The following is a 23,217-nucleotide window of genomic DNA, read 5'->3' on the forward strand; positions in this document are numbered from 1 at the left end:
CCCCCCCATCATTTTATTCTACATCTCTGCATGGTGTGTTTAAGAATTCATCTATGAGTTGACACTTGATTCCTTGACATTGAAACTCCATGTCCGGTGTTCACGAGGATACATGTGCCATCAATAACCAGATTGTAAGCTTACCTGCAGACTGTTGAAAATGACAAAGAGGACCAACATCCAGAAGTGTCTGTAAGCCATGTGCAGGCCTCCCCAAAGCCATGTCACAGAAATCAGGCCAAAGAGATATAAAACCAGTGGAATTTCTAGAAATTAAAAAAAAAAAATTTTTTTTTGAGCTTTGGTGTACTGCATAGTCACACATACACACAGATTCATATTGGCTCTCTTCTTGTGATACTTCTTCTTGTGTATGCCGAAGTACCCATTTTGAAAGAACAACCTTGGAAATCCCATTCTTTTGCCAGAGAGAAGGCACGTTGCTGAGTCTACATTCTTTCGGTTTTGCTGTTAGGCATGGGGGGGTGGGGAAGAATGAGAACTGTGCCTCTCCTAGACTACCACCTGCTGGACTGTTCAGGAAGCGCCATGAACGGTTACAGAGATGCAATCACGTTTCAACCCCAGGTAAATCCCCTTGAAGAGCCCTCCACCAGGAAAAGGCAGGCAGTGGTGTGCTCCCGAAATTAGAGTAGTTTAACTCCACTTTTTAAAAATTTATTTAAAGATTTTATTTATTTACTTGACAGAGAGACAAAGATAGAGAGCGAGCACAAGTAGGCAGAGCAGCGGCCCCAGGGAGAGGGAGAAGCAGGCTCTTCGCTGAGCAGAGAGCATGAGGCAGGACTCAAAGCCAGGACCTGGGGATCATGACCTGAGCCGAAGGCAGACACTTAACTGACTGAGCCACCCAGGTGCTCCTAACCCGACATTTTAAAACAGAAATGATAAAAATACTAGCTTGTGTATCATGGCAAAGGATATACTCATCTCTCTCTCTCTCTCTTTCTCTTAACAGAAAAGACACCAAACTTTATAGCTAACATTAGAGCAAAGATGAAGTGGTGGGTTTGCTATTGCCAACACTAAGTTGAGTCTACCCATTGTTTCTCATGCCATTTATTTTCAGTAGTTTTCAGGACAGATTTCTTCAGGGCCAAGGACTTCATTACCCTTGTCTTTTGTCATTGACATGTGCATTATAGAATAATAACCTTAAAAAGGGGATTTTAGCATTGAAATCATAAGCTATATAAGATTTGGAAAGCGAATCAGATCATAGTAGCTACAAACAAGCACATTTCAAGCTGTTGAAAGACATCAGAATGTACCACACTACTGACAACTCTTAGGACAGACCTCAAGGTCCATATATACCCACCATTACCACTTATTGCCTGGAATCTACATGTACTCTGGAAATCAGAAGAATTAAATAACCCAACCTTAGCAATGTAAAACTTTTATTTTGAAACATTCTCGACCTTTTAGAAGAGCCGCCAGTACAGTTTGACCACACAGGTTTGTTTTCTTACTGAACCACTTAAAAGTTGCCAACTGAATCCTGCATCACTCTCTGAATACTCCATGTTTTAATATATTTTTTAAAGTAACATTTTTAAGTTTGTTATTAGTAGTAGTAGTAGTAGTAATCTCTACACCAAATATGTTGCTTGAACTCAGAATCCCCAGATCAAGAGTCGGACACTTAACTGACTGAGCCACCTGGGTGCCCCTCCTCTCTGAATACATTAATGTATATTTTCTACAAAGACGTTCTCCTACATAAACACAATGGGACCATCAAATCAGGAAAGTAATGCTGATCTATTACTGCCATCCTCAGATCCCACTCAAGATTTGTCTATTGTTTCCATCACCTCCTTTGTAGCAGAAAGGTCCGGCTGACACGCTTCTACAATCTCCTTTAATCCCAAACACTGCACCTGTGTGTACTTGGGTTTTTAAGACTGATACTTTTTTTTTTTTAATTTTTATTATTTATTTATTTGACAGACAGATCACAAGTTAGGCAGAGAGGCAGGCAGAGAGAGAGGAGGAAGCAGGCTCCCTGCTGAGCAGAAAGCCCGATGTGGGACTCGATCTGAGGACCCTGAGATCATGACCTGAGCCAAAGGCAGCGGCTTAACCCACTGAGCCACCCAGGCGCCCCTAAGACTGATACTTTTGAAGACTACCGGTCGGTTTTTCCTGTAGAGCGTCCTTAAATTTGAGTTCATCTGATGTTATCCTGTGATTCAGGTTATAAAGTTTGGCAGAAATCACAGAAGGGAGGCTGGGCTCTTTTTATAGCATTCCGTTGGGTAGCACAAAAATTTGATTCGTCCCATGACTTGGGCGACTCATTCAGGTCACTTGATTAAGGTAGTGGCTGCATATGTCTCCACTGTGAAGTTAGTCTGTTTTCCTTTGTGATTATTAAGTATTCATGTGGGATTACTTTGAAACTGGATAAATACCTTTGTCTTTATTGAATGTTTAATTTACTCATTTATTTATTTTTAAAACATTGACTCATATGTACTTAATGGGTTACTGTCCATTATTTTCATGTTGATGTCCCAAATTATCCTAAATTTGACTAATGGGAGCCCCTGGAAGATGGCTTCTGAGCCTTTTGTTATGTCCTCATCATTCTGTAAGTACTTCCTTGATTTCTGGTCCAACAAGATCTATCTTTCTTTCTTTCTTTCTTTCTTTCTTTCTTTCTTTCTTTCTTTCTTTCTTTCTTTCTTTTAAAGATTTTATTTATTTACTTATTTGGCAGATCACAAGTAGGCAGAGAAGCAGGCAGAGAGAGAGAGGAGGAACCAGGCTCCACGCAGAACAGAGAGCCTGATGTGGGGCTTGATCCCAGGACCCTAGGATCATGACCTGAGCCGAAGGCAGAGGCTTTAACCACTGAGCCACCCAGGCACCCCAATGGTCCAACAAGATGTTTCAAACTCATCTTGTACCTTCCCTGATCCAGTTCTGGTTTCTTTTTGGGGAGAATGGCATTTAGAAACCACGACTGGGTGGTAGGTATGCTCGTAATTATTGGGGTGTTTCTGCCCCTAAACCTTCCCAGCAGACAGAGCTAGAGAATATATGGAGGTTCACGTATGAACGTACACACGCATCTAGATCTTTACATCTAGATCACTGGATCTATCTCTATATAATGAACATCAGCACCGGTTCACACCAATACATCTAATTTCAATCCAACACCACAGGGTTAATCCTAATTTCCTTCTTTTTAATTTTCATAAATCTCTTATCTGTTGTTAAGAAATCTATTTCTCGGACACCTGGGTGGCTCAGTGGGTTAAGCCTCTGCCTTTGGCTCAGGTCATGATCTCAGGGTCCTGGGATTGAGGCCCGCATCGGGATCTCTGCTCAGTGGGGAGTCTGTTTCCTCCTCTCTCTCCGCCTGCCTCTCTGCCTACTTGTGGCCTCTCTCTGCCAAATAAATAAATAAAATCTTAAAAAAAAATCTATTTTTCATTATTGTTAATATATTTACCTATTTGATCAACTGCCCTATTTGATTGTGACCAGTCTCCTGGTGCTGTCGTCCTTCCCTTGCACACGTGGGTTCTGACACCTCATGTGGGGCTGTACACCCCCCCAATAGATGCCCCCTCGCAATGAGCGAGATTCCTGAATTCCATTCTTTAACACCTTTCTGCAGATGGTAACTGTGAGGATGGCTTTAGGATGGGATTCTTTGGGGAGGGAAGGGTAAGGAAAAGCACTAGAAGAGAAAGGAGGGAAAGGGAATGGGGTAGGGGAGGTGGAATAGGGAAACTGAGAATTCTTTCTTTTTTGAGAAGAAAAAAGGGTTTAAGAGGACACTATGCTGGTATCTTCCCAAAATAGGCCCTTTATAAAGAATACAGAATTGTCTGAGTTATTATTATAACTTCACAGAGAAAATAAGAATAATATAAGACACAGTCTGGGACACCTGGGTGGCTCAGGCAGTTAAATGCCTTCGTCTCAGGTCATGATCCTGGGGTCCTGGGATGGAGCCCCACGTTGGGCTCCCTGCCCTCTTCCTCTGCCTGCTGCTCCCCTGCTTGTGCTTGCTCTCCCTCTCTCTGTCAAATAAATAAATAAAATCTTTTTTTTAAAAAAAGACATAGTTTATACAGATGAATAATTCCTTTGTCATTAATGCCTTGCAGCAGAACAGGAAAGAATATATTAAGATTTATTTAAATTTTATAAAAATTTATTTTTGTTTAATGAAATCATACAATTTGATGAAAGGCCAGAGGCTCATTTTTACTTATGACAAGATACCCTAATATTTAGGAAACTTCCTATGCTATGCTCATTAAATTTTTTAAAGATTAGTTATCAAGTCTGGCAGTTGCATTCTTTGTTCCCACTGTGTAAGTACAAAATTCTATTTATGGCTCTGTGCAGAGTACAAAAGGACATGCGTATTTTGCATGAACAACTAGGAACCCGATTTTCAAAATTTGGCCTGCATGTTCCTCTAACGTGCCTAGAGCCAAACAAGTGCTGTGTGCTGACAAAGCTCAGCGGGAGAGCCAAGAGAGCATACTGGGACTGACTAGAAACACCCATGGCCTAGGTTTCTCTGGAACTCCGCAGAAAAGCGTGGTAGCTTGGCACCCCAGACCAGAAACTCTGCAAGGAAGAAAGCCAGTCATAGATAACTTAGTATACTGAACAACAGACCCCAGGCTGGTTTCCCAGCAGTACAGCAATGATGAGTACACGATTTCAGATAGAAGAAACATATCCAGAGACAAATGCAGATTTTGTGGGCCTGAAGTCTATAAAACTTGCAGAGGCTACTTTAAAAAATAAGAATTGCCAAAGCAAAATTAGGTATCGAATCTTAGAGGGGATTTATGCAAGGGAGAGGCCCTAAAACTTAAACTTCATCAGCTTTATGGCTAATCCACCACTGAGCAGGTACCTTTATCCTCTTTGGGGTGTAGGGTAACTACCACATGAGAAGGGCTGTTCCGGAGTGGGTGGTGGTGATGAAGGGGGAGGGGCGTGTTGTTGTTTAACAGCTACTGTGATTTCCATTCAGCACAATGAAAATTAATGCTGCACTTAATGAAAATCATATCAGTTTCCTAGAGGTCAAGTCCCATGTTGGGCATGGAGCCTACTTAAAAATAAATAAATAAATAAATAAGAGGTGCCTGGGTGGCTCAGTAGGTTAAGCCTCTGCCTACGGCTCAGGACACGATCCCAGGGTCCTGGGATCGAGCCCTGAATCAGGCTCTCTGCTCAGCAGGGAGCCTGCTTTCCCTCTCTCTCTCTGCCTGCCTCTTTGCCTACTTATGATCTCTGTCTGTCAAATAAATAAATAAAAACTTTTAATAAATAAATAAATAAAATGTATCCAAATGTTTCATATTTCACAATAAAGTCTTTTTTTAAATTTTGTAATTCACTTTTCACATTTCATGATATCCTTTTTAATGAAGCTCCTCTTTTCTTTTTCAGGACTTTGTCTTTTACGGCCAAATTGCCTTATGGCTTATTAATAATGCAGTGAAAATGTTTGCAGTGAAAATGCTTGCTCCTGTATACACACACGATGGAATATTACTCAGCTTCAAAAAGGAATGACATTCTGACATGTGCTGCAACATGGATGAATGTTGAAAACATTATCTTTTTTTTTTTTTTTCTTAAAGATTCTATTTATTTGACAGACAGAAATCACAAGTAGGCAGAGAGGCAGGCAGAGAGAGAGGAGGAAGCAGGCTCCCCATGGAACAGAGAGCCTGATGTGGGGCTCGATCCCAGGACCCCGGTATCATGACCTGAGCCGAAGGCAGAGGCTTAACCCACTGAGCCACCCAGGAGCCCCTGAAAATATTATCTTAAAATGAGCTAGACACAAAAGGACAACTACTGTATGATTGCACTTTTATGAGGTGCCTCAAGTAGGCAAATTCATCTAGACAGAAAGTAGAAGAGAGGTCACCAGGGGCTAGGACAAATGGGGAATAGGAAGTTTGTTTATTGGGCACAGAGTTTATGTTTGAGTTGATGAAAAACTTCTCGCAATGAACAGATGGACAGATGATTGCACAACATTGTGGGTGTACTTTTTGCCACTGGATTATAAACTTGAAAATGGTTAAAGTGGTAAATTTTGTGTTATGTATATTTTACTACAATTTTTTTTTTTAAAGGCCATGTTTAAAAAGGCAGGCTTGTGTTAAGATGAAGTTCTATGACAGAGAGAAAAAATATCAAATTCTCAAAGTACTTAATTAAAACACTTAAATTAGCAAGGAGTCATTAATGTAGTAGACAAAGTAGTCTGAAAAGTCTTTTAGTAAAAGAAATTACTTGGGGAAAGGAAAAGAAAATCAGCAAGTGGATGTGTCATTTATTACCGCTATCATTAAGAAAGTCTACTTACGGGATTTTGTAGATTCCATTGAGAATACATAAAATCTCTTCATTTTTTAGTGGAAAATATGATTTCAATGAATTTAATTGCCATTTTTAAGGGAAGAATGGTGCTGTATTATTTCTTTTCTTTGTAATTGCAGCCCTGGCTTTATTGCTATGCACCAGTGACAACAATAATGGCTTTATTATGGAAATCACACCTCATTTACATGAGGCTGAAATTTATTCTGTGTTTACCATCTTCTAAAGTACTTGTTTTAATTTTACCTCACTGACCTTCTGATTCTAACAATTTGGATGTGCTACTAAAACAAACTCATCAATGTAAAACAAGGAACACGGCTGTGAAATAATGCGTAGATTTAAGATACTTATGGGGCTATTTCCAACAACAGGCATGTATTATTTTTAAACGAGAAAAAAAGGTAATTGAAAAAAAAAAAGGTATCAGAAGGCCTTACTTCTAAATTATGGGCCTTTATTCTGAAATTAACAGATACCTGGAGGCAAAGAAGTTTCATGAATCTGACCCATTTCTTGGTGAGAACATATAAATTGTGAGCTTAAGCTTCCTTAACAAGCGTTAACATTAACCCCACAATGCAGAGTCACACACTAGTGTTCTCAGCAAATAAACCCAAAGTCACAGAAGAACACAACAGGGCATAGATTCCACAGAACTGCCAAATCAGCATGAGGACACTACAGGTGGAAGAGATGACAAATCTACGAACATTTATAAATATATCTGGAAAGAGGAGACACAGGACTCAGAATACGTTCCCTGTTCTCCAGATGGGTTTTAAGAGCTCTCAAATGTTTGCTGCAACAGGCTAGATTTTGTATATCTCTGCTCTCCGCTATGCACCAGGTTCTTCACTTTATTTTGCCATCCTTACTAAATTTATAATCTCCATAGTCACTTTCTTTCAAAGAGCACTTTAGGGACAACAATGTCCAAATGTGCACCTCCATCTCTCCTGAGCTCTAGAACTCCATGCCTGGAGATCCCCAAAGCATCTCAGGCTCAGTCCATCCAAAGCTCTTCCTTCCGAGACCTACTAGCCTACTAGTACCCCCATTCCCAGAGACTGACCCTGTGCCTCGTTGCCCCTCATATGCTGCACCACATGGGGAAATGTAGGGAGAGAGCATACACAGAAAGCAATCGGCACAGAGCCCAGCACAAAGCACATGTTCGATAAGCCTTACTACTACCTCTTCATTCTCATGACTGTCACGCCTTTAGTCAAGTTCAGGAAATAGTGCATGGCTCTACACATGCCTTCCTGTATATTTAAAGAATCCCAAAATCACGTAATAAAAAAAAGTTGAACTTTTTTTGTACCCGAATTTCTCAAACCCATTTAGCTATAGAACCCTTCTGTTTACCTGACGGAGCCTGAAGATTACTCTTGGAGGACAGTTGCTTTCAGATGGCAGACTGTAAATTCCACCACATCCAAACCATCACTGAAAGCTTCCTGACCAGCGTATTTAAACTGGACCTCTCAGTGTCTTCTATCCGCCCCCCTCCTCCCCCAGCACCCTTCCTCCCTCCTCTCCTCCCTTTTCTATTCTAACCCATCCCACCCCACTTAAAAATGCTGGCAATGAGTCTCCCCAATGCATTGTGACTCACAGCTGTAAATTTCTACTCTGGAAGGTAATTTAAGTAACCCATAGGACATCTGAGACATAAAGTGGGTACAGTAAACATCACTGATAGTGGAGGCCCACCCCCACCACTTTCTGGCATGGATATAGCCTGACCCTTACTGAGATATGAAAGAAGCAGCCTAATTGGGAAGGATGTGCTCAGGTGAAAACTTGGATCTTCAGGCAAGAGAAGAGAGCTGATCAATACTGGCCTAGAGTTTATTTTCCAGGGGTTAAAGAGGAGGAATGTGAACAAATTTTCAGAGGAGTCTTAAGGTCTGCTGAGAACCTAAACGGTGGCACTCTGTCAACAGCTGACTTAGGGCTTTCCTGGATGCTAAAGGACAGTCCAGTGTCAGGCCTACTTTGAGTGTGATTTATTGGGAATGAAAAAAATAAAAACAGTACAAGCCTAGAATTATGGTCTTGCCTTGCAAAAGCTATATATAATTTTCAATTTGCAGACTATAATTTTGAATCTAAGGAGAATAATCAAGTTAGATGAGACATACCCACATGGACCTTGCACAAACTGTTATTAGAGTAATTCCATTTGAACCATGTACTTCAAAGTTGCTAGATAATATCCTACTGAGGGGAGTCAAATAGGTCTGTGATACTCAAGGAAAAGGTTAAATGGTTTGTTTTCTTCTTGTGAGGAAAATGTCTTGGAACTATGGGAAGAATTATCATTTGGGTTCACAGCCAACATAGTAATTTTTAACATACTTCATTATTATTTTACAAAATGACATTATGACAAAAGTTTTTAGGAGACCTTAAACAAGCATGAGGCCAGCCAGCTAACAACTGAGGATTGGCTTAACCTAGTTTTCTAACTACATTACCAGTTACTCAGCCGTTAAAGAGTTCAAAACACTCATCTCCAGGCATGCTCAGGCACCGAACAGCAATTTCCAACACACTTAGCTTTTATAATACTATGAAAATATACAATGCGTCTTTCAACCTGCCTACATCTATATTTTGAATCTTACTATATGGCCTCATAATTTTTGGAAATTAGGTTACTATGTATTTGGCCATGAATAGCTAGTTATGTTTTATAGATGGTTTGATAGGACATCACATGGTAGTCATTAAGATTTAACAGGCTCAAATTCAACGCTGAAGTCTTGAGTCAATTCTGACACAATGTCTCATAAAAATGAATACTAAAGATGTGTTCAAGAAAATATTTTTACAGTGTGTTAAATATGTCAGTTCTAGAGCTGTTTTCGGGTAGACCCTCAACCTGGATAAAGGCCAGCTGACCTCACACTTATTTCTTTTAATTTGGTTCTCTGGCTATTATATTGCAAAACTGGAACAGAAATTTAAATTTTTATTTTATTTTTATTTCTCTTGCCATGTCACTATTCTAAAAAGTCTACTTGAGTTAACCTTTTGGATCTTCTTTGTCAACATGATTAATTGCATTTTTTCTCCCTATGGGTGTAAGATTATCAGGGCATTGTCTGGTCTTTGAAATAATGTAATATATTTCATAAAAGCTTTAGGGATATTATTCTGTTGTTAAATAACTATAACTATAAACAAAGAAAACTAACACCAAACCCACATACAGAGCTGTTTTCAGGAATATACAATAATAACAGACCATAAAGTGGTATGATATCTGTGTAATACACAGGTTTATCAGTGTTCATTTAAGCAATGGTATAGTACCCACAGGTGTGGCTGGGAGTTTTATCCATATGGAAGTAAACTAGTATCTTAGTACTCATTCTTACCAAACAACCTTAGACCAAGCCCTTACATAGAAAAAAAGAGGAACCACCGTGTTAAGAAAGAAAGGCAGTTCCCAGATTAAATACCATGTGTATCATTTATGCAGAAGGAGGCTGTCCAGAAAAACAGTAATACCTATACTGACAATATTTATATATTAGTGATCAAAGTAATTTGATCAAAGTGATTTTTACCCAATGATATACCATTAAAGTATTTGTATATTTATTTGTCTGTCAATGTCATATGTAGACCTTAAAATTTGTGAGATCTTAATTCTAGCTTTTTTTCTCTTTTTATCCTCTTTCACCTGGAATTCAAATTGTTAATGCTTACAGTGGTTCACAAGCGTCAGATATTAGTGGCAACTATAAGTTAGACACTATCACTCTAATTAAAACTATGTTTCCACTTCTTTTCCTAAGAGTGAGATCATTGGATAAAGAAGATGTGAGGTGTGTATATATACATGCACACATACATACACACAATGGAATACTACATAGCCATAAAAAGGATGAGATCTTGCCATTTGCAATAACACAGATGGACCTAGAGGGTAGTATGCTAAGTGAAATAAGTCGGGCTGAGAAAGACATAGGATTTAATTTCTATTTCGGAGTCTAAAAAGCAAATGAGTGAATAAGCATTCAAATAAAAGCAGAATCAGACCTATAAATACTGAGCACTATTGGTTGCCAGAAGGGAGGGGGGTGGGAGAATATGCAGAATGGGTGGAAGGAAGTGGGAAGTCCCGACGTCCACTTTATGGGATGAATAAGTCATGGGAATAAAAGGCACAGCATAAAGAATATAGTCAATGATACTGTGTAGCATCGTATGGTGACAGATGGCAGCTATGTCTGCGGGGAGCACAGCATAAAGTATACAGGTGCCGAATCACTATATTGTGCACCTGAAACTAATGTAACATTGTGTGGAACATACTCAAATAGAAAATTTAAAAAATTAAATTTATCTTCCTCAGGGGGAAAAAAAGAATGAAATAAAATTGGAATTTTATTTAATTTTAGATACCACCGCTTGGCATTAGTAGATCAGACTAATGAGCAGCCATATAATTTTTTTAGGTCACTGTGCTTCCCAAGCCCTCAAAAGGAGACATTTTTACTATTTGATCTCATCTTTTTTTTTTTTTACATTTTTTTTATTCCATTTTTATAGGCTAGACAGATCTTGCTACATTTTTTATTTGCTTCTATCCATTTTTTTTTAAATCAGGTAGCGTTTATCCCGTTACAGTGTTTGTGAAACACATTTGTAAAAAAAAAATTATTTTTTTCCTTGTTGGTAAAGTAGCTTTACTATAACCACAGATTGAGTGTTTATTTGCAAATACTCTGACATTAGGGAAGAAACTGATGAAGAGAGAGAAAACACCACACTTCTTAGAGATTGTATAATTAAATGAGTGTAAGGATAAAAAATTGTTCATTTCTATTACTTGTCAATTTATAACCACACCAACTTACATTATCTTTAAAAAACTGTACAACAGGACTTTTTAGCACCCTCAGTCTTTCCTACAATCCAATTTTGACTTCTTTCTGGAGGTTGATGCATCCTAATTATAAATCACATCATTTGCTTTCCTGAAGGTTACTGATAACAAATTTTATAATTTGCTTCTGTCAAATTCAATTAAAAGAAAAAGATCTGTTTTGAATATGGGCCCTTGGCAAATTACATTTTTAAAAAAAGCATGCACTGAGGTTGACTGAGTGTGATTTATTCATATAAAAAAGGCAGAACTGCAGCTCTGAGCCTGGACTCAGGAGTCAGATTACTTGAAGGCCATTTACTAGCTGTGTGACCTTGGTAAGCTACTTCACTGCTCTGAGACATATGTTCCTCCTCTGTAAAATGACAGTAATATTAGTACCTCCCAAATAACTTTCTATGTATCCAGTGAGGATTTAATGGTTGAAATGCAGAACACTTAGATATTGGCCATTGCTTGTTATTCAAGAATTATGTTTTAGCAAACATCAAAAATGTATGAGATATTCTGGAAAACAGCATGGAATCTCCTCAAAAAGTTGAAAATAGAGCTACCCTATGACCCAGCAATTGCACTACTGGGTATTTACCCTTAAGATACAAATGTAGTGATCTGAAGGGGCACATGCACCCAAATGTTTATAGCAGCAATGTCTACAATAGCCAAACTATGGAAAGAACCTAGATGTCCATCAACAGATGAATGGATGAGGAAGATGTGGTATATATATACAATGGAATACTATGCAGCCATCAAAAGAAATGAAATCTTGCTATTTGTGACGACGTGGATGGAACTAGAGGGCATTATGCTGAGCGAAATAGGTCAATCAGAGAAAGATAATTATCATATGATCTCCCTGATATGAGGAATTTAAGAGGCAACATGGAGGGTTTGGGGGGTAGGGAAGGAAAAAATGAAAAAAGGTGGGATCAGGAGGGAGACAAACCTTAAGAGACTCTTAATGTCACAAATCAAACTGAGGGTTAATGGGGGGCAGGGGGTAGGGAGAAGGTGGTGGGGTTATGGACATTGGAGAGGGTATGTGCTATGGTGAGTGCTGTGAAGAGTGTAAGCCTGATGATTCACAGACCTGTACCCCTGAGGCTAATAATACCTTATATGTTAATAAAAAATAAAAAAATAAAAAAAGTATGAGATAAAATGTGACAGTTAAGAGAATGAATTAGATATAGATATTCTTTCAAATACACACACACACACACACACACACACACACACTATAATAAAAGGTAGAAGATACATATTAAAAGAGAGACAAAGTTAAATAAAAACCCAGGGAAAGCTTCAGTTACCCACCTTTGATAGTTATCACCAAAGTCTTTGAAAGGGATAAGGAATTTTAGCTGGGACTTGAAGTTGAGCTCTCTTTGAACATGTAAATATTGAGATTAAGGAAGTGGGTATAGCTAAAAGAGGCAAAAAAGGCAAATGCATAAATTAGGGTAAATTAGTCCTTTTGATTGGAATTAAAGGTCAGTGAAGGTGCTTAATGAAAAAAATGTTTGTAATACTGGGTCATGAAGGCATTGTGTGGCCTAGGTTCAGCAAAAACAAAGTTATTTTATAGGAAATGAAAGGCACTTAAAATTTCTGAGAAAGAGGTGTGGCCTTATCTACACCAAGCTTCATCTCCTAGGAAAGTAATAGATAGGCAGAGAGAATGCTGTTTTCAAGGGCACCGGTTAGGCAACGACTGCTGTGGTCAGAAAGGGAGATAATGAGGGCCTGAGGTAAGGGAAGGGCAGATGAGAGGCCCCCACAAGGTAAAGAATGGAATGGACACAGAATATTTCAGACTTAGGATCTACAGTTACACCCCTCAATCAGAAAACAATGAGAAACTTTAAAAATTATACAGGTATTAGGACTTGATCACTGAAGACTCTAATTCAGTAAGTCTGCAGGGAGACTCATTAAACGATAAGTTTTTTTAAAAAAGGCTTATTTATTTGAAGAAGAGAGAGAGTGTGAGGTGGGGAGAGGGAGGGAGGGGCAGAGGGAGGGAATTTCCAGCAGATTCCCAGCTGGATGTGGAGCCCAACGTGGGGTTTGATCTCACAACCCTGAGATTATGACTTGAGCTGAGATCAGGGGTTGGACACTTAACTGACTGAGCCACCCAGGCACCCCTTATTAAGCCATAATTTTTGAAAGTCTCTCTCTCTCTCTCTTTAAAATCGGCCTATACCCAAATTGGGGCTTGAACTCACAATCCCAAGTTCAAGAGTCACATGCTCTACTGACTGACTAACTCAGCCAGCACCACTCTGAAAGTCTGATTTTGATGATCAGTCAGATTTGACAGCTACTGACCCAAAAGTCTATGACTGGAGTTAAAGAAATTACACTGGAAAATCAGAAAAGGATTAAAAGGAAGAAAAAAAGGAAGAAGGAGAAAGAATAAGAGAGAAAGATCAGAGGAGTTGGGGCAGACTGAGGAGCAAAGCTGAAGAAAATGTTTCTATTTCTTGAGGACAAGATATTATTCTCTAGGAGAGGACAGGCAGGGAAGAAACTGGGAAGAAAAGTTGGGCTCAAGCTGACAGATTTGAAAATTACCACTATGATAATGAAAAAGGCAAAGGCAATCCCTGGAAAACATATACACCCCAGAGTTCTGAGACACAAGATTTACCAGGAAAAAAAAAAAAAAAAAGAGAGAGAGTGTCATAAAAACCAAAGGAGATGGCACTATTCGGTGAAGTGTAGTTATCAGTACTGATCTATGCATAAGTGTAAGGATAAGGACATTAGAGGAGAAGTCAGCAGCTTTGTTGTCCAAGGTTATAGGTGATGAATGAAAGACAATAAGCAAGATACTGCCGAGGCTTAGCAGTGAGCAGAGGGTGAAGAGTACAGGTAGTATTGTTCAAGAAGTTGGTCAGTGGGGCACCTGGATGGCTCAGTCAGGTAAGCATCTGACTCTTGATTTGGCTCAAGTCATGATCTCAGGGTCATGGGATTGAGTCCTGCATCTGCTCCACACTGGGCATCCAGGAGCCTGCTCGAGATTCTCTGCCCCTCCCTAACTCTTAAATAAAAAAAATAAAAAAAAAAAAAAAAGGAAGCTGGTTGGTACAGGAGAGAGGCAGGGAAATAACTTGATAAGGCATTATGAGTAAGTTCTTTTAAGTCAGTGGAAGTGATGCTTGTTTTTAGATGAAGAGGAAAGACCCAGAGGAGAGAGAGAGAGGGATTTAAGATGTAAGGCAACTGTGGAAAATTTAATGAAGCAAGTGCCAAGAAAAGGGAAAACAGAAGAAGGGCACAATTGGGAGGCTTGGCTTTGGTGAAAATGAGTTATTTACTGCCTTATCTAAAATGGCAGGAAAGTGGCAAAGAAGGGAGACAACAAAGATAAATGATCAGATAAAAATAAGGGCAGGTGAGTGAGACAACATCATGTTGTCTATACTTTGGAAAGAGAGTGAGACTAGACAGTAACAGGCACAAAACTTAAGGGCTCTGTTCCAAAGATTACTTAAGGGAAATAAGTCAATCAGAGAAGGACAAATTATCATATGATCTCTCTGATATGAGGAATTTGAGAGGCAGGGTGGGGGGGTATTGTGGAGGGTGAGGGGGGGGAAATGAAACAAGATAGGACTGGGGAGGGAGACAAACCATAAGAGACTCTTAATCTCTGGAAACAAATGGAGGGTTGCTGGAGGGTGGGAAGGGGGCAGAGATAGGGTGGCTGGGTTAGGGACATTGGGGAGGGTATGTGCTATGATGAGTGCTGTGAATTGTGTAAGACTGATGATTCACAGACCTGTAGCCCTGAAGCAAAGAATACATTATATTTTTTAAAAAAGGGGGGGGGGGAATGCCTGGGTGGTCCAGGTGGTTAAGTGACTGCCTTCAGCTCAGGTCATGATTCCAGGGTCCCGGGATCAAGCCCCATGTGGGGCTCCCTGCTCAGCGGGGAGCCTGCTTCTCCCCCTCCCTCTGCCGCTCCCCCTGCTTGTGCTCTCCTGCTCTCTCTCTGTGTTAAATAAATAAAATCTTAAAAAAAGGAAAAAAAAAGAATCAACGAAAGATAATCCAAAGGATTTTTGAGAAGCAGAGGTGGCTCAGTTAAGGTTACTTAGAATAAACTAGTATCCATTACAGTGTAGACTAATTGGTTAACAAAAGGAAGAGGACCTTGCAGCACAGACTAGACTGGTGATTGACGAAGTCACTTAAGGAGGGAGCCAAGTTGGTGAAGAAATCAAAAGAACTAGTGAAAATATTCTTAGACTGTCCCATCACAGGGTCAAAGGAAAGGAGGTCAGAATGAGAATAAAGAACAAGGAGTAAGGAACAGAGACAGACAGACAGAGGTTGTGTTCAGAGAGAGTTGTGGAGAGGGAAACTGATCTAGGAAGGGAGGCTAGCCTGAGAAATGGGAACTAAAGGAACATGAATAAGGAAAGGGTGGTGTAAGCAAAAAGCATAGATTTAAAAATAGGCAAAATCATTACCCAGGGACATTGTAACCTTACAGAAGGGAGCACAAATATTTTTGACATCCTATTAATTGGAAGGAGTGGCCTCTTGGAACTGGTTGTAAGGAAAGTGATCTTTCATGAGGCAGGCCATTTCACTTATGATAAGGTAACTGAAAGAGTACTTTTGTGAAAGGATCAGACCAAGTTTGTTACTGCCTTTTGGCCCAAAGAAACTCAAACTTCACTTTTGATATGGTGATGGCGTACTTTTCTTCTGAAAGGAAGCAACTTAAAAAGATGTCATATTCAACTTCCTGAGTTTTATACTATGTAAACTATTAAGTGGCATTATGATCACAGTGCCAATTATACATTTTTAAAGAAATTATGATGCAATTGCTAATTCCCCAGGTTACGCATCACCACTTCCTGTTTCCTTAATTCTAGCAATCTTATTTTCTTTTGTTTCTGGATCTTCTCTTTAATATTGTAGCAAGTGATTAATGTGTGATCAAGCAATTACTTTGTAACTATATATATTTTAAAGAATTGGGTAGGCATTGAATCATAAATTGGAGCTCCCTCTAAATAATGAGAATGGCAATAAATGGTAAATGAAAAAGTTACAAATCGAGATTGGAATTTATACTGAAGAATCTGGGATTTGGGTGACTAGAAAAAGTCATGGTCTGATTCAATGACACTGAATAGTGGCTCATAGAGCATAACGTTTTCAATGCTATAAATAATACAAGATAAAATAGCATTGAAAAACTGATTTTTATACTCTCCAGTAGAGTTTTATATACATTCTTTAGCAACAGTCTGAATACAAATTTGAGAGAGACACATTAAAAAAAAATCAGAAATTTTATTTTCATCAGTCAACAGCTGAATGGAAGATTTCAGTCATCCATTTAAAAAAGAAATGAATGTGCTCTTAGATCAAAGCAATAAACATGAATAACTGTTTTATGTAGCTTTCAAAGTGGAAGGAAGAAATGCCTCATTAGTAATTTCTCCAGGATAAATAAAGAAGGATCAGTGGGCGGGGAAGGGAAGTCCTTTAAAAGAATGGAGAATGCCAGGAAAATTAAAATTTCAACTTTTTATTACTTTACAGAAAAACTGCCAATTAAATTCAGCCTATGCACATAAATTACAAACAACTGGGAAAGTTTCATTGATTCTCTGGGCCAAACTGAGTCATGGCAATGATAAGCATACGTCAGTAGTAGATGCCAACCATACTGAAGGTCAAAGAGTATACAATACACCTAAGCAACAATGCCACTGTGATGCTTGTAGACACTGACCATATGTATACCACACTGACCATATCTTCTACTAATACCCAACTGAAACTTACTCACGATGTGCATCAAGATGGGAAGTAATTGGGGCACCTGGGTGGCTCACTTGTTAAGCATCTGCCTTCACCTCAGGTCATGATCCCGGGATCCTGGGATCAAGCCCAACATTGGGCTCCTTGCTCGGCAGGAAGCCTGCTTCTTCCTCTCCCACTCCCCCTGCCTGTGTTCCCTCTCTTGCTCGCTGTATCTCTCTGTCAAATAAGTAAGTAAAAACCTATAAAAAAAAACCAAAAAACATGGGAAGTAATTTTGATTCCATTCCCTCTCCTCCCTGACCACCATAACTGATGAAGTCAGCAAGTGAGAATGAATTCACTTGTGTTGTCTAGGTCTGGATTTATAGAAATCATCACACTTTTAGGCAACAACACAAGTTCATTATGGCTGCAGTACAGGGAGTTTATGTGGGTAAGTAGTGGCATTCTCCTTTCATCCTACAGTCTAGAGATTGCTATTGAATGATTTTAATGTGATTAGTTTCACTTTTTAGATGGTTCAGTGTAGAATGGAGACAGATAAGAATTGAGAATATCAGTCTGAAGACAGTTGCAACTGTCTAAGTATAAGATGATGGGGGATGGGGCGCCTGGGTGGCTCAGTGGGTTAAATCCTCTGCCTTCGGCTAAGGTCATGATCCCAGGGTCCTGGGATCGAGCCCCACATTGGGCTCTCTGCTCAGCAGGGAGCCTGCTTCCTCCTCTCTCTCTGCCTGCCTCTCTGCCTACTTGTGATCTTTGTCAAATAAATAAATAAAATCTTTAAAAAAAACTTAAAAAAAAAAAAGATGATGGGGGAAATAACCAAGGCACTATGGACTGAACTGTGTCCCTCCAAAAGTCATATGTTGAAGTCCTAACCCTCAATATAATGGTATTTGGAGATGGGGACTTACATGGTAATTAAGTCATGAGAGTAGAACCCTTGTGATGAGATTAGAGTGCTTATAGAGATTTTACTTTATTTATTTGACAGAGAGAGATCACAAGTAGTCAAAGAGGCAGGCAGAGAGAAAGGGAAGCAGGCTCCCCGCTGAGCAGAGAGCCTGATTTGGGGCTCGATCCCAGGACCCTGAGATCATGACCCAAGTGATGGCAGAGGCTTAACCCACTAAGCCACCCAGGTGCCCCAGGATTAGAGTGCTTATAAAAGAGACAGGAGAGAACTATCTTTCTTTCATGTGAGGACACAGCAAGAAGATGGCCATAGCAACCTAGGAAGAGGGCTTTCGTCAGGAGCTGAACAGGCCAGCATCCAGCCTGTGGTACTTTTCAGACTCTCAAACTGTGAGGAATAAATTTCCATTGTTTAAACCACCCAGTCTATGGTATTTTGTTATGGCAGCCCAAACAGACTACTATACCAGGCATAATCATGAAGAGAGAGAAAAAAAAAAAGGAAGGCATCTTTGAGAGATATTTAGGAACCATACAGGACACAGGAGTTACATATCTGACTGTATTCCATATCAATTACATATTGGGAGAGTTGTTATGGTAACAAAAATACCAACATACACTGAGTGCTTAGTGTGTTTCAGAGAGTGTACTAAAGGTTTTATATGAATCAACACTGAATCCTTCTAAGAGCTCTATAAAGTTTATTATCATTATTATGTCTGCACTACATGAGAATAGTGAGGACAACTAGCTATATTTTAGTACCAGCTGGAGAGCGGGCAGTCTTTCCCGGAAATGAGAAATTGAAGGAATAATTTACCAGACCCAATCGCTTCAAATTCTTTCTGGGAAATGGAGTCTAATAATTACTTTTATGGAATCAGTGTTTTCTAGGTTTAGTTTAATGTTTACACGTTATTTTTCTCAATGAAAATCGTTTTTTTTTTTTTTAAAGATTTTTATTTATTTGACAGAGAAAACATGAAAGAGTGAATGAGTGAGCATGAGCATGGGGATTGGGGGAGGACAGGAAGAGAGGGAGAAGCAGGCTTCCCACTGAGCAGGGAGCCCCAAATGGAGCTCAATCTCAGGACCCCAGGATCATGACCTGAGCTGAAGGCAGACGCTTAACCAACTGAGCCACCCAGGGGCCCCTCAGTGAAACTTTTTAAAAAAATAATCTCTATACCTAATTTTTGGCTTGAACCCAGGACCCCAAGATTGAGAGTCATGTGCTCTACCAAATGGAACTTCTGATAACAAAATGGGAAGCGGGGGGAGCCGGAATAATGATTCCTGCTTCAGAGGACTCTTGTAAAAACTGAGATAATATATACAAAATGCTAGCTCAGTGGCTAGCATATGGTGAGCCCTAATTGTCAGTGGTGCTGAGGGTAATGACCATGACCACCAGGACAGAGTTCACACCTGCCACTTGTACGTAGGTCAGCCCTTTACTCCTTCTTCCAATATCTTATCCATACTCATTGCTCTCTGCTCACCTAGAAAACAAATGTAAATTGAACAGTTTCATACTGAAATAGCCTCCACAGAGAACTTCCCTTGTCCTTATCAGTATCCAAAGAGGCTGGTAAGGTAAAAGGAGGTTCAATGAGGTAAAGATATTCAGCAAACTTGAGTTCTAGAAAGATTCAGCTCTGTTACAAATGATCAGTCCCTTTTTTTCTTTGGTTACATGTGTAAATTAGGAGTTGAAACAGAGATTTAAGCTTTCTCTCAATTCTACTATTTTATTTTTTTCTTTTCTTTCTTTCTTTTTTTTTCAAGATTTTATTTATTTATTTGACAAAGAGGGAAAGCAAGCAGCAGCGGGAGTAGGAAGGAGAGGGAGAAGCAGGCTTCCCGCTCAGCAGGGAGCCCAATGTGGGATTGGATCACAGGACCCTGGGATCATGACCTGAGCTGAAGGCAGACACTTAACGACTGAGCCATCCAGGAGCCCCTATTTTTTTTTTTTTCTTTTTATTTGAACGTCCTAGGCCTTAGGAAACTGACTTCTGATATTACTGTTCTTAGAATTTTTAAAGGCTGCAGAAAACAAACATTCAGGGACTACACATCATCTTTCAGGTTCAGAGATCTCTAATTTGAATCTATAAAAAGACTGAGGTCCTAGACATAAATCTAAGCCAAGGATGAGCATCTATAAAGTTTCTTTAAATGTTCTGGATTTTCCCTACCATCACTGGCAAAATGTGGGAAGACTGAATTGTACTCACAAAGCTTTTTCAAGCTCGAGACTGTTCATTGTCAAGTGAGAAGCTCTGGGGTTTTCCTTAGGTCCCTAGGCATTGTTTTTTCATCTTCTTTTTAGCAGTGGGACTGGGAGTAGACTGCAAACCAGCAGCTTGCTGTTAAGGACATGTGAAACCTGTTATATTGGTCATTCTGGAGCCTATTCAAGCACATGCTGTTACTAGGTAAGATTACTTTTACTTTGCTTTAGTGGAAGCATCGACTTTGCTTTAGGAAACAAAAATCCTACATCCCCCACCTCCCGCATTTTTATTTATAAACCATGTCTGTTTCTGCAAGCACTAAAATTTGAAGTGACAATGGCATACTTAGAATTTTGATGTGAGAATCATAAGGATTCCAGAACCAGAGTGTTTCAGCTATTGATTGCTACGTAATAAACCACTACAAAACCTAGTGGCTTAAGATAATTTATGACTTCTCACAGTCGTACAGTCTGCGCTGGGCAGTTTTTCTCCTCTGTGCGGGGTCTCCTCAGGCTGGAACCTACAAGAAGGCTTCTTCATTCACATGTCTGGAATCAGAGCTGGGATGCCTGAAACAACTTGCCAAGCATGTCTGTTCACATGGCCACTCTGCATGACTAGCTTGGGGTTCCTAACACCATGGTGGTCTCAGAGTAATTGGACTTTTGGTGGCGGACTTCCAAGAGAAAGGAAGCTGAAAGTGCTAGTCTTCTTAAAGGCTAGGCCCATTATGGGGCAGCTTCACTCGAATCACGTTATACGAGTCTGAGCAAGTACAGATTTCAAGGGAGGGGAGAAAAAGACTCCACCACTTTCTGTGAGGAGAAGCACACATGCAAAGGGAGGGGCCTTCTCTGGAGAACACAGCACAGAGTGTACTGCACTTGCCAGGAGCTCTTTCCTTTTCTTCTTTTTCCTTTGGATTTCACTGAGTTTCCTGAAACTCTGAAATTTTCAAAACGTCCAGAGAGAAAAAAGTCACTCAACTTTAGGGTACAAGGGATCATACATTATATACCCATTATAGCAAGTTTTCCATGATTTTCATAATTTTGATGCAATCTTTGCTTATTTTACTATTGTTCTCTCTCAATATGAGGAAATGGAGCCTCCGAAAAAAATGGAAGCACTCACCCTCGAATACGCTCCCAAGTAGAGAAGTGGTTGTGAGAGCAGCAGAGATTCCACACAACTCAGATTTATGATGCCCACAGGTAGCTGGATCAAGCCACCATTACCTTTTTAGATAACATACTGACACATATGTGTGGGCTTTTATAAGAAAGGGATTTGTAATCAGCTACTTCCTCTTTTTATTCAAATTAATTTTCCTTCCCTGATCCATGAATCATTCCTCACATAGGAATTGGATGATGATTCAGAAAGAACCAGTAAATTCTAATGAGCCTAAAAAGAGAGACAAGCTTATCATTGCCAGAGATCAAAAGCAAACCCTAAAATTATAGGCTTTCTTTAAAATGCTGTTTCAGACAGTGAAATCTAGTTCAGGGAACATACCTTTTTCCTGACTCATCCTCCCTGCCCGCTTGCCCCACTGAAGGGAGGAGGAGGCCAGTGAATCTCATTAGGAGCCACTGACCTTTGAAAATGTGGTTCACAGCAGGCTGACAGCTAAAGGGCCGCAGAAGGCCAGATCACCACCCCAGACCACACTGAGAAAAGGAAGGGGTTGACAGCGGCCATCTTTGGGAGACTACAGCATAAGAGTGCATTTTATTCACGGGCAGCTCCTTCTCTGTCTCCCTCTTTCCCTTAGATTTCACTGAGTTTATCTGAACTCTGAAATTAAAGGCTAGCAGGGCCAAAACAGTCACTCAAAATACAGAGGGTAAAGGGACTGGTACTTAGCAGTCATAACCACACACAGCAGTGTTGATAGAAGATTGCTCGTGTTGTCAGACACATCTAATCTGCATAGGAGTGATTCGTTTGGAGAATGGTTTTATAGAAATATGGAAGATTCCAGGCCTAACGAAATGATTGATGCAAGCTCTCCATTTACTCAAAGAGGCCTGATGCTGGAGTTAACTAATCACATCTGTTTACCAAACCTAAAACTCGAAGGTTAGTAAATAATCATAATCAGCCCAGGTACCTAAACACAAAATCCAGCCTGGCTATAAAGGAAGCTATGAACTGACCTTTCCTTCTCATAATGCACCTGACTCCTTGTTAAAAGTGATTTATAAACAAACAAAAAAAACCCCTTGGCAATGTATGACCCCAAATACTCAAAATTTAAACATCATTTGGAAAACTAGGAAACTGTGCTTTTATAAGAAAAGAAAAGTCACTTGCAGCTCCTCATTCCTTACTTGAGAATCTACTTCTCATGATACCATCTACCTAAAAATGCTCATACAGTTAAAAAAAAATGCAGGGAAAAATCTAACTAAATTATAAACCATCTAAGCTGTCTTAGGGGGAAAAAAAAAAGGCTGCCTTTGGGTATGCTTGGAACCACAGAACCAAGTGGGACAGGCTTGAGCCTAATTAGAACCACCTTCCTTCTCAGGTATTAAGTGTACATGCGATGGAAAAACTGCAGGTTTCTCAGAGGAAAGTGGAGAAGAGCTGGGAACTGGTCTGCGTGTTGCCTCTGAAGCTAAGGGTCACAGAGAACTTGGTGGCCTGTGTTTCATTGTGGCATCTCAACTCTGGAGTGGGGGGGTGGGGTGGCCACTTATAAACAATACAGAATATCAGAAACGAAGAAAAGGGGTTCAGGGGCACCTGGGTGTCTCAGTGGGTTAAGCCTCTGCCTTCGGCTCAGGTAATGATTTCAGGGTCCTGGGATCGAGCCCTGCCTCGGGCTCTCCACTCAGCAGGGAGACTGCTTCCCCCTCTCTCTCTGCCTGCCTACTTGTGATATCTCTCATCTGTGTGTCAAATAAATAAATAAAATCT

At 39.9% G+C, this 23,217-nt stretch overlaps 1 protein-coding gene across 5 annotated transcripts in view; it reads right to left on the reverse strand.

The window, feature by feature from the left end:
- The window catches only part of ADGRV1 (adhesion G protein-coupled receptor V1), a 554,175-nt gene that overhangs the window by 68,342 nt on the left and 462,616 nt on the right, over positions 1-23,217 (reverse strand). For all 5 annotated transcript variants that reach the window (XM_032846581.1, XM_032846569.1, XM_032846573.1 and 2 more), the window contains one exon: positions 145-266. In XM_032846581.1, coding sequence (XP_032702472.1) covers positions 145-266 — 122 coding nt within the window. The remainder of the gene's footprint in view (positions 1-144; positions 267-23,217) is intronic.

This window comes from Lontra canadensis, unplaced genomic scaffold (genome assembly GCF_010015895.1).
Source record: "Lontra canadensis isolate GAN:19392208 unplaced genomic scaffold, GSC_riverotter_1.0 scaffold4, whole genome shotgun sequence".
NCBI classification, from domain to species: domain Eukaryota; kingdom Metazoa; phylum Chordata; class Mammalia; order Carnivora; family Mustelidae; genus Lontra; species Lontra canadensis.